The following is a 16,730-nucleotide window of genomic DNA, read 5'->3' as shown; positions in this document are numbered from 1 at the left end:
TTCCCAAAGGACATTGTGAAATGCTGTCATACAATGAACAGCATTATTCTGAGCGATGAAGATTATAAATTATTATGACATACAGCTATGTAAGATAATGCAGAAGAGCTGCTTATGTAATTCCCACTGCATTTAAAAAGCCACATCCCTGCTTCTGCTAGTGCTGACTCCAGCCACAACATTTACTGTAAACTGTAATCAAATGAGCAGGGCAACTGAGACTGATTGCAAGACATTACTACGTCTTACCTGAGTTTCGCTGTGTATGTTCATAAACTGAAATGGTGTCATCACTCAGGAAGTAGCAAATAATGAATTTCCGATCCTTGTCGATGGGACTATCAGTAACAAATTTTGCAAGAAAGCGCAGTATGTTACTTTCCAGACCGCTTCTAAAAAAGATGTAAGAAATTAAAAACAGAGTGTGAGAAAAGTTTTCTTCACTTACAGATGCATTCCCCCGAGATTTTAAAAATATATTAATTGTGTTATTCCTGGACCAAGGAGGGGAATGGCATAAGGTTCCCTATTTTTCTAAAAAATCATTTTCAGCTTAAATTAACTGAACCAACAAGACTCAGCCAGATAGAAAGGAATTATTTTCAGGGAAAATTGCTTCTCTGCCAAAGCTCTGAAATGAATTTGTATTCAAATTCAGTTGCAAATGAAGCTTCAAGTTTCTTTCCAGAGCATTTATAGAGGAAAAATGTATTTAATGTGTATATTTTCAAATCAAATTCTGAATGGCAATACATACAAGGATCTATCTCCATGAAATCAGGCCTATCAGATGATCTTACTAGTTGGGTATTTGTTATGTTTTACATGATGTACAGTACCACTATATGCACTACCAAGTCTTTTCCTAATAGCTTTCTTCTTTTATGGAGGATTTACATGTGGTTACTGTTTCTCTAGCACGTCAATTTGCTGCTTTGTGGTCTTCACAGAAATATGCTAATCTCCCCCACAGGAATCCACTTAGCCAAGGCTCCCCTACCTCTCTGAGTTACAGAATGACTTCCTGCCATCCTTCCCAGTGCTGTGCCACATACATAGCCACATTTCCACTTTGGCCTTAACAACCATTGCCTGACGAGGCATTATGGAAAGTAAAGGGTTAATGCTTTAAAACATTGTTGTGGCAGAGTGCATGAAAATTGGCAGAGAAAAGAGTAAATGCCAGAAAGTCAAACATAAAGAACAAATCAGTGTTGGACTGCTGTAGCATTCAAAATTCCTGACTAATTCCTGGACTACTACTTCCATGAAACTGCCACTGAAGACAGCAGGAGAGAATGAGGGATGGGAGGGACAGAAGATTTGCCTTCTCAAAAAGAAATTTTGCTGAGGTCTGAGAAAATTGGGGTTCCATGTTAGTAAACTAGTCCTCATGCACCTGTCCCTTAAACCTCTGACGAACTCCATATTTTGCCAAAAAATGACATCTGTACTTAATATCCATTGCCTTCGCAAAAAGAAATAATAACCAAAAAAAAAGTTAGAATTATTTTTCATCAAAATACCTGTCTTTCTCCATGAATTTCTTGAAATCTTTTTGGGGAGGCTTGGGAAGAAGACCCATACAGGAGCATAACGAATCCTCTTCAGAACCAAATCCAGTATATGGTGGAAATGTTTTTTCTGGTTTTGGTGGTGGTGAAGTTTTATATGGAACAGGGGTGAAATCCTCTGCAACAAAGACATCAAGAGCTATTTATTATTGTTCTTATGAAGTCATTCTACTAAGGATTTAAACTTCCAGTATGAATACTTACTTATCTGTATTTATTTCTGCCTATTTCTGTAACAGAGAACTAATCAAAGTCAAACCAGGATCCCTCCTACTGCTACAGAGCAGAAAAAGACCACAGAAGCCAACAGCGAAATTATTGTTTCTTCATGGATTGCAGAATTTTACCTATAATCTTAAAATGTTTTACAAAAATCATTAACATACACAGGCAAAAGAAATGACAAATGTAGTTTCAAAATGGGATAGAACAATAAATTAGCAATTCTAAATTTATTTTTTAGTTTTATCCTTTGAGACTCTTTGCCCTCTGCTTATCCCAGGAGGAAAATAAATACATAAATAAATAAAATTTTATTCATTGTTCATATCATGCATATATGAGAAGAAATTTTAAAGTTTATGTACATCTTGGTACACTGATGCCAATAGCTTCAGTCCACATCTCAACTTCATCCAGAGTTGTGGAAGGTTCATTTTCACTCATTTTCCCCACTCTCAAAACTTTTTTCACAGTGATGAATGGTCCTGACCTACCCTGGATACATAGCCTGCGTTCACTTCCAATATGCGTTGCCCCCAAAAGCCCTGCTGCACTAAGGTCTCTCCTTAATCCTGTATTGGTGAGAACCTTGCTGCTCCATCTGGCCCCTTACTCCTTCCCTGAGCTGCTTCACAACACAACTTCCAGCTTCCAGTGAGGTCTGCATAAAAATTCAACAGAGTAAATACAGAGTCTTCCGGTCAAATACAGTGAATGGAAAATGGAAAAGGTGAAAAGAGAAAAGCAACTTATAGATGGGGGGAATAGATGGGCAGACTTGAAGCAAATTAAGCCATAAATCAAAGGACCTTAGTACAAAGCAGGCTGGATGAGACCTCAGGAGTGTGGTCTCCTATTCAGGACAGGGTCAGCCCCAGGCTGGACCAGGCTGCTCAGGGCTGTGTCCAGGTGGGGCAGGAAACATCCCCGGATGGAGCCTGCCCTGGGCCCAGCTGACCTTAGGAAGGATTTTTTTTAATACCCATTCTGACCGTCTCTGGTTTCCATTTATGCCCATTGTCTCATGCCCTCCTGCCACCAATGTCTCCATGGTTGGGTACAGGTGGCTGTTTGTGCCCTCTGTCTGTTCCCCAGGCTGAGAAACCATGATCCCTTGGCTGCTCCTCCACCCTGACCATCCTAGGGCTTCCCCCAAACTCACCTTGGCTGGTCCATGCCTTTCCTGTACTGGCCAACACAAAAGAGAACACATTATCTTGATGAGGTGCAATGAGCACGGAGCAGAGGGGGACAGCCACCTCCCTTGCTTTTCACACAGCTGCTGTCCGCGCTACCCAGGCTGCAGTTGGCCACCACAGCTCCGGTGCCCACCACAGCCTGCAGGGCCTTTCCTGCCCCAGCACGGGTGCAATGAGAAGGCTGGAGAGCTTGCTGTGGTCCAGCCAGCACAGCACTGCCCAGGTGGAGCAGTGCCACCTCCACACCTGGGCTGGCCAGAGGCGCTGCCCCAAGGAACCGAGAGCTACCCGGGCTGCCAGGTGTAGGATAAACACGTGGGGTAAACTGGAGGGAGAGGAAGCTGGATCACAGTCTGCAGCCCAGAAGGCAAAGAGTGATGTTAACTGACCAGTGTATTAAACTTCACCCCACAAAATAAAGTTGTTGTTTTTTCTCTAAAACTTGAATTTGCTACAGAGAACTCAAGAGATATGAATAACTTACACTTGTAGCTTGGGTTTCAGTACAATCGAGGGGAATGATAAAACTGGTGTTGCTTTAAATGTTTTCTGAAGTGGTTTGTTATTAAAATGTTTTAAACAGAAATATATCAGAAGATCAAAGCAACCTACTCTTTTAAACTCTGACTTGCCTAGCAGCAGTATGAAGCTGAAAAATACAAAAAGAATTCAGATGCCAGAGTTTTTCTTTAACTTGAAACACAATGTGATTTTCTTTGGCCTTTACTTGTTACAATATGGTCTAATGGAAATGCTAATACCTTTCCCTGAATCAGGAGCCGGGGGGGTTGCAAAAACATGCCAACATTTTTTTTTTTCCATAAAAACTATGTGTGCCCTTTCTGTAACTCAGAAGTACAAAGGCCAAGCCCATAAGCAAAATTCCACTCAGAAATTTTCTAAGCTTCAGAGGCAAACAATAAATGTACGTGTAAACATGCAGCAAAATATGATTTTCTCAATACTGGTTGTGACAAAACTGCTTCTCAAGGCATTTTCATTGTGCCATGTTATGTAACCTATACATGCAGTTCTTGGTACAATAAATGCTATGTATGTAAATCAACATATTGAGACAGAAAATAAAAACAATACCCGCTGGTATTGATTCTGCATGCCGAGTTGGTGCATGTTGAGTTACTCCAAAATTACCCCTGTAGTTGCCAACAGAAATATATATGTATATTGGTTTCATAATATAGGGTTTTCTTCTGCGACGTGGAACACAACACAAACCCGAAACCTCGGTTAGGATCACTCCTGCACTCCAACAGTGCCACCTAGTGCGTGTGCGGCAGATGGGACAGGGAGAGCCACGCAGTCACTCGCTTCTCTTGCTCGGGTGGCACGAAGGCAGCAGTAAAAGCTGTAATCCGTAGGCAATACAGCCGTACTAATAAGGCATGATGCAAAGAAATGCAATGGCTTTCAGCTGTGTCAGACTGCAGCTGGCTCCTTTATCACCTCCCAAGTCTCTTCAGGCAGTTGCAGGACGTTGGTAAGCCAGCTCTCCTGAACGGCTTCATAACCTAGGCTCTTTGTGTTATTTAGAAATATGAACAGCATTTTTTATTACGCACTATGTTAAGCTGCATTAATATTTCCCCCTCGACGGCTGGATGCTTGGAACACCGTATTTTTAGCAGAACCAGAAACTCCACTTTGTACAGCTTTAAATAACACGCTTCCTGCCAACACCGTTTGGAAAGGCAGGACGTCCAGTTGAAACTGTAAACTCAAAAGACAAGCGAATGAATTTACATGCAGGTCACAGTATATGCACATTAACACTCATGCATAAGGCATTCATTAAGAAATGCTAAAGCATTTCCCTTTACATGTATTTTAGCATATACTGATGAAAATTAGACGGATAAACTGAAAGGAAACTACAAATTAAGAAGAATATTGCATTAGTCCCAGAGAGTATGTTAAACAATCACAACCCAAGCATGGGGTAAACTAAATCCAGAGAGAAATTCAGGGCATTATTTCTCATCCTTTCCCCAGCATAAAACGATCTTGCTTCATTCAGATTCACTAGAGAATAATGCAAACATCTAGTCTTGTGCCACCTACAGCTTCCATGATTTTAAAGGATTATGTATGCAGATTCTATCCTGTGAACAAGGAAATTCATAAAGAATTTTACATAGAGAAACAGGGTTTAGCAGACTAGTTAAAAACTTGTTTCTGCAACTTTTGAACAGCCAGGTAGGTGCATTAGACTAAGAGCTATGAACACGTTCCAAACTGTTTTCATCTTTGCTCTGCCATGCACCATGAGGGTACTATCAGACAGACAACTTGCACTTACACATAAAATGCACCCCTCTCAAGGTTATCACTGTTTCTTAAGAAAATTACTTACGTCCATTCTGGAAAAGAAATCAATGCTCTTTTCTTCTAGGCTGTAACGTTTTCAATGTGAATTTACAGCGGGTAGCAGATAAATTGAAAGTCTTGGGTTACAAATTTCTAGTTCCAGAAAGAATAGTAGAGATATTTTCCCCATGGACTGTTTCACCCCTTATTACTGCATCAATTGATACCCAGCAGGAGATGTGCTGCCACTGTGGTGTTTATTTCACCTAGTATATCAAACATTTATCACACACTAGTAAAATCATGAGAAAATCATGGCATCAAAACCTGAGTGAGAGTTGAACAAGCACTGGAAACACCAAGAACCAAAAACAAATCCAGTCTCTTCTTTAGCATACAATTTGAAGATGACACAGCCTTCTCGGTAAGAAAAACTGAATTCCTCAAAAATGATTTGTTGCCACAGAGGCAGCATTAAGCTAGCTTGAATGAGATTTTGTCTGCTTTCAGTTTCAATAGACATTGTGAGATCATAATATACACTGTAAGATTACCTTCTGCCCTCAGCTGATGAACCGTAGGAAAACCCTCACATGTTAGATAAAAACACATTTCAAGGAAGAGTAAAGTTGTATATATTCTGGATCAGAGTGATAACCATATTGAATATCAGCATATAACAGAGCATATAACAGGCAGGCAAGAAATTCTACCTTCAGAGGAAAAGAACAGTCATATCTAAGCGTTACAGCCAGGAACAGGAGAGAGAAATCCCACTAGCCTTGGACAACAGAGGAAGTGGAGTTAACCTGGGGGGCTGACATTGCTAACATGATGTTCCTTATATATAAGAGGTATAAGAAACAGCCAATACTTGGTTCTCATGAGTGTTTCACGACTTAGGTAAGAGGTAAAATAAGAAAGCAGAACCAACATCTTCACGACTTTTACATGCAGCAATTAAAGCAAATCCAGTCTTCACAAAATCATGTGTGCAGCTAAAACATGAGAGTGTTCGTTTTGATTCAAAGAAAATCTCCTCTTAGAGAGTCCTACTTCAAGATTATTCCGGTTACCTGAGGGAAAAAAAGGCATCTGCAAATGCCTGTAGCACTCCCTGTGTATATTTAGATCCCGCAGCTCAGCCTCAACCACACTTAATGGAGAGGTTAGACGCCAGAGAGATTCTGATCTCCAACGAGTTCAGTGAAAATTGGCAGCAGGCTTTAATGCCCCCACTGAGGGAAAAGCAAGAAGTCAGCTGTTATCCAGCAGCAGCTGCCTGGCCAAAAGCACACATGTACTGGCCAGCCGCTCACGCTGCACGCTGCTCTGCCCAGGCAGCAGGTCAGAGAGGGAGCCTGAGAAATGAGGGGGTGGGAGGGCGAGGAGAACCGCGACATGAGAGGGATCACAGGGTGCTGCGAAAAGGCGTAACAGACAGGCCTGGGAGGTGCCGGGACGTTGAATAAAAATCAGCAGGAAACCAGATTTTACTGGTTTTGTTCCTGAAGGAACAATCTGTTGTTTAAGAAAGGACAATTTATACTCAACTCAGTGCTGAGATACTGTATTTAGTTAGAAGAACAAGTATCAGCTTCCCACCATTGCACATCAGTGTATTTCACGTTTCAGCTGAGTGACCACAACATCTATGTGTTGGCCACAACACATGGCTACAGAATATTTTTCTCCTTCTCTGCAGCTTCAGTAACAGATCTAGACAGATAACACCATGCATTAAGCTATTTTTTCCTTGAATTCACAGCACTGTTATATGACAGTAATGGCATTAGCTTCCTACTGAAGGGCATTAGCCATGTTTACCCATGGAAAAGCTCTCCTTCGCTTTTCACAAACACTATGAAGAGCAAAACAGGCAGAAACAACATTGGAAATACATCAGATACCATAATCATGCACTTCAAGGGAAATCCAAACTGCCCTTAATTCTCCTAAAGGGCAAATTCCATTGGCAAGCAACCGATGCTGAAACTGCAGAGTCAAAAATAAGTGTCGGCTTCTTCAATGGCTTTGGCAGAAGAGTATAAATTGAAGGGGAGTAACGTGAAAACACAATAACAAACAGCTGGACTGATGCTGTGAGGTGCTGAGAACTGTGCCTTGATGTAAGAACTCATTTATCCACTTGCTTACTCTTACCCAAGTAAATGGTCTCTCCGGATTCAAACTGCAATTAAGTACGTTTCAGTGTTTAATTGGATTGGGGCAGAATGCTGGGCACTTTGTGGGATCAAGCCCACTGAGAGTACCTTGTATGTCCACCAGAAGCAAACAAAATCGGTAACACACTAAGAATAAAAGGCCATCCCCTTTTCCCTTGAAACCTAACTGCTTCTAAGACAAAAAAACTACCCCAATTCCACTCCCAGATCCTACTAACTAAAAAATCATGCCAACATTTTCTTTAACCTTGATGGGGAAAACAGGAAATAATTTCACAGCAAATCATGAGAATCTTAGCTCTTAGAAAGTGCGTATTTTCTGTGAACATGACAGGCATCATCAAGACTGATTTTTTTTGTGTGTGTTAGCCACACTCTCTGCCACCATATATCTTTAAAGTTATGTGCAAAACACTACCCAGTTTTGTGAAAGTCTCAGCTAGTGCATGTCTTTTAATGTCACATGTTGAGGAGACAGAAAATCTGGAGGGAGCACTGAGAAAAAAATGATCACAGAAAAAAATGAAAGGACTATGGAGACACTGAAAGAATTGGGTTTCCCCAAGCAGCCTGGGATGGTGTATTGGAATAGATAAAATATGTACAAGGTTTTTATAAAAGAGGATATTGATCAGTTGTTCTCCATGTCCAGCAAAGGTAAGGCAAAAAAAGTTACTCTCTCGGTTTACACAAACTTCAGAGTAGCTATTAAGCAACTTTTCTAACTATGAATTTAAGACAAGATACCTCAGGAGGCAGATAAATCTCCCCCACTGGAGGATGTTGATAAAAGGATATACAAGTATCAGTCAGTGACTGTCTAATATACACTGTCCTGCCTCAAAACAAAGGGAAAGGCCTAGATCACCTACAGTCCCTATTTTCTATAACTCTTCACATCAGCAACTTCTGGCTTCTCCTGACTTGCAAAGCACCTAACTTTAATATCCAGAGCCATAACCAGTAACTCATGAGCCAGCATTATAGCAGAAGAAGGGCCTTTGGGTTTGTGTAACACTTGGTAGCACTGCTTGGTTGATACAGAATGGTCAGCTGCATTTCATTTATCACTCTGCTGTGAATAAGAAATCCCCATTCACTGTTCCAGGATATTTCACTCAGACAGAGGATACTGCTGCCAAACAGAGGCAGCGGTCTTGGCTGAAAAAATTACGAGGCAAGAAGCCCCTGTTTTGCATCTCCAGAGTTAGACTCATTGTTATTATAGATAATACTATGGTTATTGAACGTAGCTTCTTCACACACTGGCTAGTGTATGAAGAGATTTATTTTGGCACAGACATTCCAAGCTATTATTTAAAAAGTTATGAAACATGTTTTGCCAATTATGAAATTTAGCATTGCAATGGCAGCACTACATTATTTAATTCCCTCAATGCAGCAAAGAGGCTCTGATCTAAACACTGCATTCTATCAGATCATATGTCAAGCTAAAAGAAATAGTCTACCCAAGTATTTTGTTTCTCCATGTCAGAGAAAGACCACAGTAGGATTCTTTCAATCATCTCTGAACAGTCAGACACTTAGCTGTATTTATTGAATGAATAAACTGCCAGAAATTAACTAAGTTATTTTTGCAGGAAGATGTCTATAATAGAACCATTAGCAAGTCCGACTGAGGGAATTCAGATATAGATAAGCGAAAGACCCTATTGTTATACATTTCCAAAATGATTTTCCATTATGGACATAGTTGCTAAATGCTTCCAGAATTCAGCACTGAAACCTCACAGAATAAATACTCTAATGGTTCAGAATACATAAAACGACACTGTAAAAAACAATAATGTGATAGACTACTACTGTTGTGTCAGGAAATCTTATTATGTGACGATTCCGACATCCATATAAAATGAAACATAGTGTAATGGGGAATAATTGAGCCTACTCACCCACTCACCGCATGCTCTTTATTACTTTCTGACTGCAAACATGGCTATTGGAATGGGAGGGGGAAGTAGAGGAGAAGAAATGGCAGTCTATTCATATGACTATTTTTTCATTCTAGTTTTAAAATAGAGGCAGTTAGGAACAGAACATGTACATTATGTGTTGTTTTTCAGCAGAGTAACATACAAGAAAGCCCTTCTGGATCACCTGTAAAATTACCGCTTTGCTGTTCACAGCCTACAACAGATTGTTATTGCTAAAGGTTTTACTGAACAAGTTTTGTCAGTAATAAAATTCAAAGACAGTTCTGTCAAACTCAGAGGTATAAAAATGTTCGTAAGGAAAGGATAAGTGTCACTACTTACCGATTCCATACTTTGTTCTGTAATAATCTTTAGTGAATTCATCACAATCACAGAGTAATATCTTCCTTCCCCAAACATTAATTACTTCCCCTATTTTCAGGTCACTGTCTCTGTAAAATTCCTGATGCACTGCTCCTGTCTAATAAAATTGGGAACATTTATATAGCAACTCTATAAACCCAGAATTGTACAACTTTTCTTAAAATCCAGGTCATTTAGTGATTTAAAATATAATCTTCATACTTCATTTGCACTCCATGCTAAGTCACCTTCACAAGCAAGGCACATTAAACCTCAGTAGTTTTGACTCGAGCTACTCTCCAGTGTCGACACTATTTTATAAACAACTCTCCTTGTTGTAGAGGATAACAACAACAGAAGTTACAAAAACTACTACAAGGACATTCAGCTGCTTGAGGCATTCAATAATATCTGACCTTACGATTGTCCAGAATGTAACGGCCTCTGTTTCCCACTAAATTTCCAAACACGTTGAGAACAGTGCGAGCGGTGATTGTGCCTGGCTGATACAACCCCGTTGGAGCATACTGCAAGAAAGGAGACCAGCTGTTAAGAAATGCAGCTAACAGTGAAGAAAGAGAACACAGTAACTTTGGAACTAACAGTGTTTTTACAGACTGACTGTTATTACAGTGTTTTCTTGGAAGAATTTTTAGTAAATTCTGAGGTAACTTTATGCCACTGAACCTAAAACCCAGTGTGTAGGTCAAAAGAAGCATTCAGGATCTCACTGCACATCCAAGAGTAAAGTCTCCTTTTTCTTGGAAGCAAACAGAAAGCAAAAATTATCACACCCAAAGTAGCACATCCTTGTCAACATCTGCTCTAAAGGCTACTATTTTGACTGGTAATAATAACAAAAGCATGCCAAGAAAACACTCAGGGCCAGTCCTCCTGGGCTGAACACTGTGAAAATACAGGGGATTCAAGTCAGCATGATTCTATTGGGAGAAAAGTTATTTTTTGTTTGTTTCTATTGTAAGCTTCAAAATTACAATAGCAATTTCTACCAATAATATCAAACTTATTAAAGAAGTAAACTACACGCTTTTTAAATGATGAGCAAGCTGCTAAGGCAAGGTAACCAAAGTGGATTATTTAGTCATAGCACCTTCCATGACACCCCAACTTTTGGCTGCTGTTCTTCTCAAAATTGTCACTGAATTCAGAGGAAGAAGCCAGCACTTAAAATTGAAACGTGCACTTCCCTAGTAGAAGGGGTCTGTCAGCACAGAGTCATTGCTAAATCAGCATCTCAGAATGCAGGAGGCACTAAGTAAGAACGGTGCGTGTTTTGTTGTTAGTTTTTTACTGTAAAGTCTCTCATACACCCAAGGCTTCATAGATAAATTACAAATATTAGGACAGGAAGGAAGATTCCTCAGTGTTTTACTCCATCTGTAGGTTGACTTTACTCTGTCATCAGAATCTGTCTCGAGTGACAGAGAAGTGTATCCAGCTTGTTAATTTTATAATCATAATAAGTTACACAGGACTCAAACCCCTTGAAGATTTCCCTGAGATGAGCCTTCGCTGATAAGCACTTGATTAATGCCTGACAAAGCCTCTTGAATTCTTATTGACTTTAAGTAGCCTTCCATAAGGTCCCAAATTTAGGAATTCAAATTTAAGAAATCACTCTAGATTTGCTACAAAGAAGTAATATTACTGAATACTTAAACTGGACTTTTCCAAAAGTTCCAAATATAAGTCCTATGAATCATATCTGAATTCATCTCAGTTTTATTTTAGTTTATCTACCAATATTAATTAATTTTCTGAACTTTACCGCATAGCTTTATTTGTGCATTTACATTAAGACATTAATGTGGGAGAAAGGAAATTGTAGGATATCTTTCTACCTAAATTCTATCTCCTTTTAATTTAAGCATAACAAGCCTAAACTTAATTTTTTTCATTACTTAAAGTTATATGAATATTGCATAAAAACTAAATCATGCAATTATGATTTACGTTCTGATAATACTTTCTAAATATAATTACAATCCTAGTGCAGGATTTTCAAGAAAAAGACATTTAATATCTCTTTATTAGGAAAAAAAATTGAAATAAGATGAATTTTTCATTTCTTACCTTTGGAAGTTTATCTCTTCTGAGAAAAAGTTGAACTGCATCCCGACCTGAATTTACTGGTGTAATTTCTTTTATATCAATTGTATCATCAGACAAGTAATAGTGCAGAACCAGTTCCCGCGGGTCATGAAACATGGATTCTGGGTCATCCCACACACAGAAAAAACGTAAAACATGTCCATCATGCTCCAGGAATTGTTTCAAAGTGTCAATGCGCTCATAAGGGCGCAAAGGATTCATACTATCAAGAATCTGCAGATGAAGGAGAAATCAAGAAAAACACCTTTCTAATGACTTGCTCTTAAAGAGAAGATACCAAACTGCATGGTACTATCTGATCTTAGAACATCCTTTTTGGATTTTCAAATAAAACCACACATTTACAATATATGAAATTATTTATGCCATTAGCAAAGAACTATTCACAGGGTTGTCGTGCCCTCAGAAAATAAATGAGAACAATTTTGGATTGGTTTTGACCCTTATTTTTCTTGCAGTAAGGTCCCTTAGATCAGGGAATTGTTAAATTATTTTTGGTATAGAGTATTTGTTGCTTTCAGTGTACTAGGCTAGATCTACCCCAACTGGATACATTCACCAACAGTCCTAAAAAGTCAGGAGAAAAATTCAGTGCCATCTGCCCTCAGATTAATCAAGAGAAACAGAAGCAAAAGGCACCGTCATTATCGCGTAAATAAAATAATACTCCCCCCAACATTCCCAGAGAAAAGACCCCGAACCCTGCAAAGATGAATCCACATAGCATCTAGCAGGTGAATGATGTGGATTTTTGGAGGAGGTATACAATTTGTATTATGTATACTCATAAAAGAGAGAAGTACATTCAAATAAAAGCTTGCATGTATAGAATAAAATAAAAGCTGCAGAGTACTGGGTTCTGTGTGGCAGAAGAATTTGCTTTACATATGCAAAAAGCTGTTGATGACATGGGGTAGAGATGCAAGATGACATACGAAGACCAAGTAAACGAGTCTGCAGGAAGCCAGAGATTTGCTTGAACCACAATTCCAATCGTATCTCCCTTAAACACTTGTTTGTTGTCATTCATTCAGCTCAAGCAAAATTGTAAACAGAACATGTAAGAGTTTAATTTTTTCTTTTGAGTTTAATACTGTTTGTATCCCCAGCAGCTGGCACTGACAAATTCAGCCAAAAAGGAGAGCAGCTCAAGTGCTCATTTAAGTTAGTTTAGCATCCTAATCAAACTAGTTCAGGAATATCCTTAAACCTCCCTGTTTTCAAGTGACTAGAGAGTGCCACTTCCACCCTATTTCATTTTTTTTAATTATGTTATGAGTGTTGACTCTTGGGAAGTTTTGTCCAAAAAAGATCACAGAGTCTGACATGCTTAAGGAAATAATATAATTGTATGCACAGAACCTGCAGCAATACAATTTTTATTTTCAGCAGATATCCTCTGAGAATAAAGATTGCCATTCCAGCTCAAAGATCATTTATTTGATGCATTTTCTTTATTATGTAGCATTTATTTTCACTGATCCGCCAACCAACGTTTACAGATGAAAGTCATTTATCTACAGTAGACATCAAGTAATACATAAAAATCCATGACAGTGCTATGCCTAGTCAATACTGCTGGTTAAAGTCTGAGGCTACATGAGAAAACACAGATCAACATTGATTATAACTAACCCAATTCATATATTTAACGCTGAAAATAACTCATCTTATGTAGATGGTAAATTTAACATTGTTCAGCTATACTATACACACAACTTAAGGACAATTTTAATTCTATTTTGTTTTTTGTTTTTTTTTTTGTGTGCGTTTTCTTTTGCTATGAGAGGTAAGAAGCTACATCAGTTTTATCAAATTAAGGTACAGACACACACAAGGCAAAGATTATTTTATTTTTACCTTTTTTTTTTTCCTATTTCAAAAGGTGTGTGAACACATCAGGTGAAAATCAGTTATATTTGAGTCTTCACTATGTTTGTACAATGAACCATATAATGGAATTTAAAAAGCAAGTATTTCCTTGTGATTCATTACGTTGAAATAGCTACCTCTACATTCTTTCTACTTGCCATTAGAGAAATATTTTATATTACTAATAGCAACGGCACTCTTATTAAAATCACGTATTCACCATTACTACCATTATAGCCTCATCTGACCTTTTGCCGCTCTTTGGTATATGGGTCATCTGGACGACTTGCTGGAGGATTCAATCTAACTCCCATCTTCCTCAGGAAATTTTTTGTGAACTGGTCACAATCGGTAATCTTATATCTTTGGGCATAAAAGATTACTTCTGTGTTGATATTGAAATGATCTATAGTATAGTACTCATCTTCGTTAGGAGGTGGAAGTGGAATCCGGTGACGTCGAACAATAGTTCCTGTACAACAATTACAATACATTCACAGAGTGAATACCCTTTGCTCTGATGATTGTTTCACACACTTGATAATTTCCTGTGCTGGTATGACCAAAGCAGACGAAGCCATATGGGACAAGCAAAATTATCCTTCATTCAGCAAAGGAAATACGAGGTAGGACGATCCTATCTTAATAACTACACTACATCGCATTGATCGCTTTCTAGAACCTCAAGTTCTATCACTCAAGTTAATACAGGAAGCTACCACCTTCTGAAACAAACATAAAGGCTACAGGAAAAAAAAACTATTTGTTGGAACAAATGTAACCGGTCAGTACTTTTTCCAACAAGAACAGCAGAACCTTTGCTTTCATTAAAAAAGAGATGTTTTTCACTTTTACTGAAAAGCAGTCTCCAGTACTCATTAGTATAATTATTTTTCTTAAAAAAAAAAAAAAAAAAAAAAGAACACAAAAGGTTGTGCAAAACAAATGTGGCAGGAGCATATGGGACAGACAAGATTTGTCTGTACACCCTGCAGGGTGAGAAGAGTCATACATAATTAAGGGTAGAGAAAAAACTTGCCCTACTAAGAGAAAAGGTCTGAACTATCAAGCTTGGAGACAGGGGCATTCAACCAAGCTTCCTTAAAAAGTGGAGAAAAAAAAAAAGTAGAATAAAAAAGAGAGAGAGAGAGATTTTAACTTCATTAAAGTTAGCATACATTTAAGTTTTCTTCTTTAGAATATTTAAATGAAAGGAAGCACTGTTATTCTGTGCACATTGCATTTGTTTATATTCACCATATTAAAAGAGAAGGAAACTGCTATGTGTCTATGAGCTGAAAACTCACATCGATGAATTGGTTAATGCTTCAAAAGTACTCATTGCTGATAATGAAGGGACTGGAGCATCTTTCCTCTGAGGAAAGGCTGAGAGAGCTGGGACTGTTTACCCTGGAGCAGTGAAAGCTCAGGGGGAATCTCAGCAACACCTGTAAATACATGATGGGGGGGAACGAAGAAGACAGTGCCAAGCTCTTCTCAGTGGCGCCTGGAGACAGGACAAGAAGCAGTATGCACAAATTAAAAGATCTGACATTTCATCCAAGCACAAAGAAACACTTTTTTATTGTGAGGGTGGACAAATACTGCAATAGGCTTCCCAAAGAGGTTGTGGAGTCTCCATCCTTGGACATATTGAAAACCAACTGGACATGGCTCTGGACAACCTGCTCTAGCTGACCCTGCTTTGAGCAGGGAGGTTGGACCAGATAATCTTAAGAGGTCCCTTCCAACCTCAACCATTCTGTGATTCTGAGACACCACAAGTATTTCAATAATAACCTGTAAGCTACAGCCTCAGTAGCTCAAACAAATATGTAACATGCACATTAAAGGAAAGCTATGCAGCTGCACATATGACAAGCTATGATTTATTCTGCGCAAAGTTAAAGTTCACGAAGAACTGCAGACTGTCAAAGCTGGGGCTACTGTTATTTTCACTATGAGAGAATGAAGAGGACAACAGTGAAAGCTTTGCCACATCAATACATTAGTACAGTTGTGTGAAAATAACCCACAAAGAGATGGTCCGGTCTTCAAACTCAGCATCTTTGCTGTGCTTACTAACTTAGATGTCCCTGTAACAACAGCTTTATCATGCAGATACCCACTAGCCAAAACCCGGCAGAAACCACCAGCCCATACTATTATAATAATCCCTTGTCACCATAGGTTCCTAACAACTTTAAAATTACAGTAATTATAAAAGGTGCAACTTTAAAACAACTGCAGTAAACACATAAAAATTCCAAAACTAAAAATAGTTCCCGTACTAACCTACTACAACAATAATAGTTTATTAGACACAATTATCTGAAAGGTCTATCTCATTAGCTCTCATTACAGGACTGGATCTCTTTCCAGTGCCCTTCAGCTGTGCATCTGGTAGTGTTTCCCACTGAGTCCCTTTTGATGATTCTCCAGCGTTGCTTTTTTTGTTTTGGGGGTAAGTGGGAGTGGAGGGGGGATGAAGAGAGGCAGAGGAGGAGGGAGAAATATATTGCTGTGTATTTTTGTTTGGTGTTTGAGTGGCCTCATTTCTGAGTTAGCCCATGGAAATTCTTTATTGTTCACTTTATTTCCTTAGGGACTAATCTGTATGAAGTATTATCAGAGGTGTTTGTTACATTCTAACTCCTATAATGAGTAGACTCCTATAATATAACTCTTATCATTAGTCTAACTCCCTTTTTTTTTGTGAGTGTTGGGAAAAGGAGGGGGCAAGAAAGAAAATTTACTTTATATCCCTGTTAAAATACTTATTTAAGAGTTGTTCAATATCTTGATGTTTCACATGTACCAAATCCGACATTCTTGTTACTGACCTCTGACTGTAAAATAACTGTGAGCTTCTATCTGCTTATACATACATTTAAGATGCATCTTCACGGAAATACTAGTTAG

General features: G+C 38.7%; 1 protein-coding gene across 9 annotated transcripts in view; it reads right to left on the bottom strand.

Moving 5' to 3' along the window:
• Window positions 1–16,730, bottom strand: part of EFHC2 (EF-hand domain containing 2) — a 61,350-nt gene that overhangs the window by 27,719 nt on the left and 16,901 nt on the right. For all 9 annotated transcript variants that reach the window (XM_083847472.1, XM_083847476.1, XM_083847478.1 and 6 more), the window contains exons 4-9: window positions 14,057–14,280; window positions 11,898–12,149; window positions 10,220–10,330; window positions 9,783–9,921; window positions 1,527–1,692; window positions 250–392 (exon numbers count right to left, since the gene is read on the bottom strand). In XM_083847472.1, coding sequence (XP_083703598.1) covers window positions 250–392; window positions 1,527–1,692; window positions 9,783–9,921; window positions 10,220–10,330; window positions 11,898–12,149; window positions 14,057–14,280 — 1,035 coding nt within the window. The remainder of the gene's footprint in view (window positions 1–249; window positions 393–1,526; window positions 1,693–9,782; window positions 9,922–10,219; window positions 10,331–11,897; window positions 12,150–14,056; window positions 14,281–16,730) is intronic.

This window comes from Anser anser, assembly GCF_964211835.1.
Source record: "Anser anser genome assembly, chromosome: 1".
NCBI lineage: Eukaryota > Metazoa > Chordata > Aves > Anseriformes > Anatidae > Anser > Anser anser.
The sequence above is the reverse complement of the archived record's forward strand: the minus strand, read 5'-3'. Positions and strand labels throughout refer to the sequence as shown.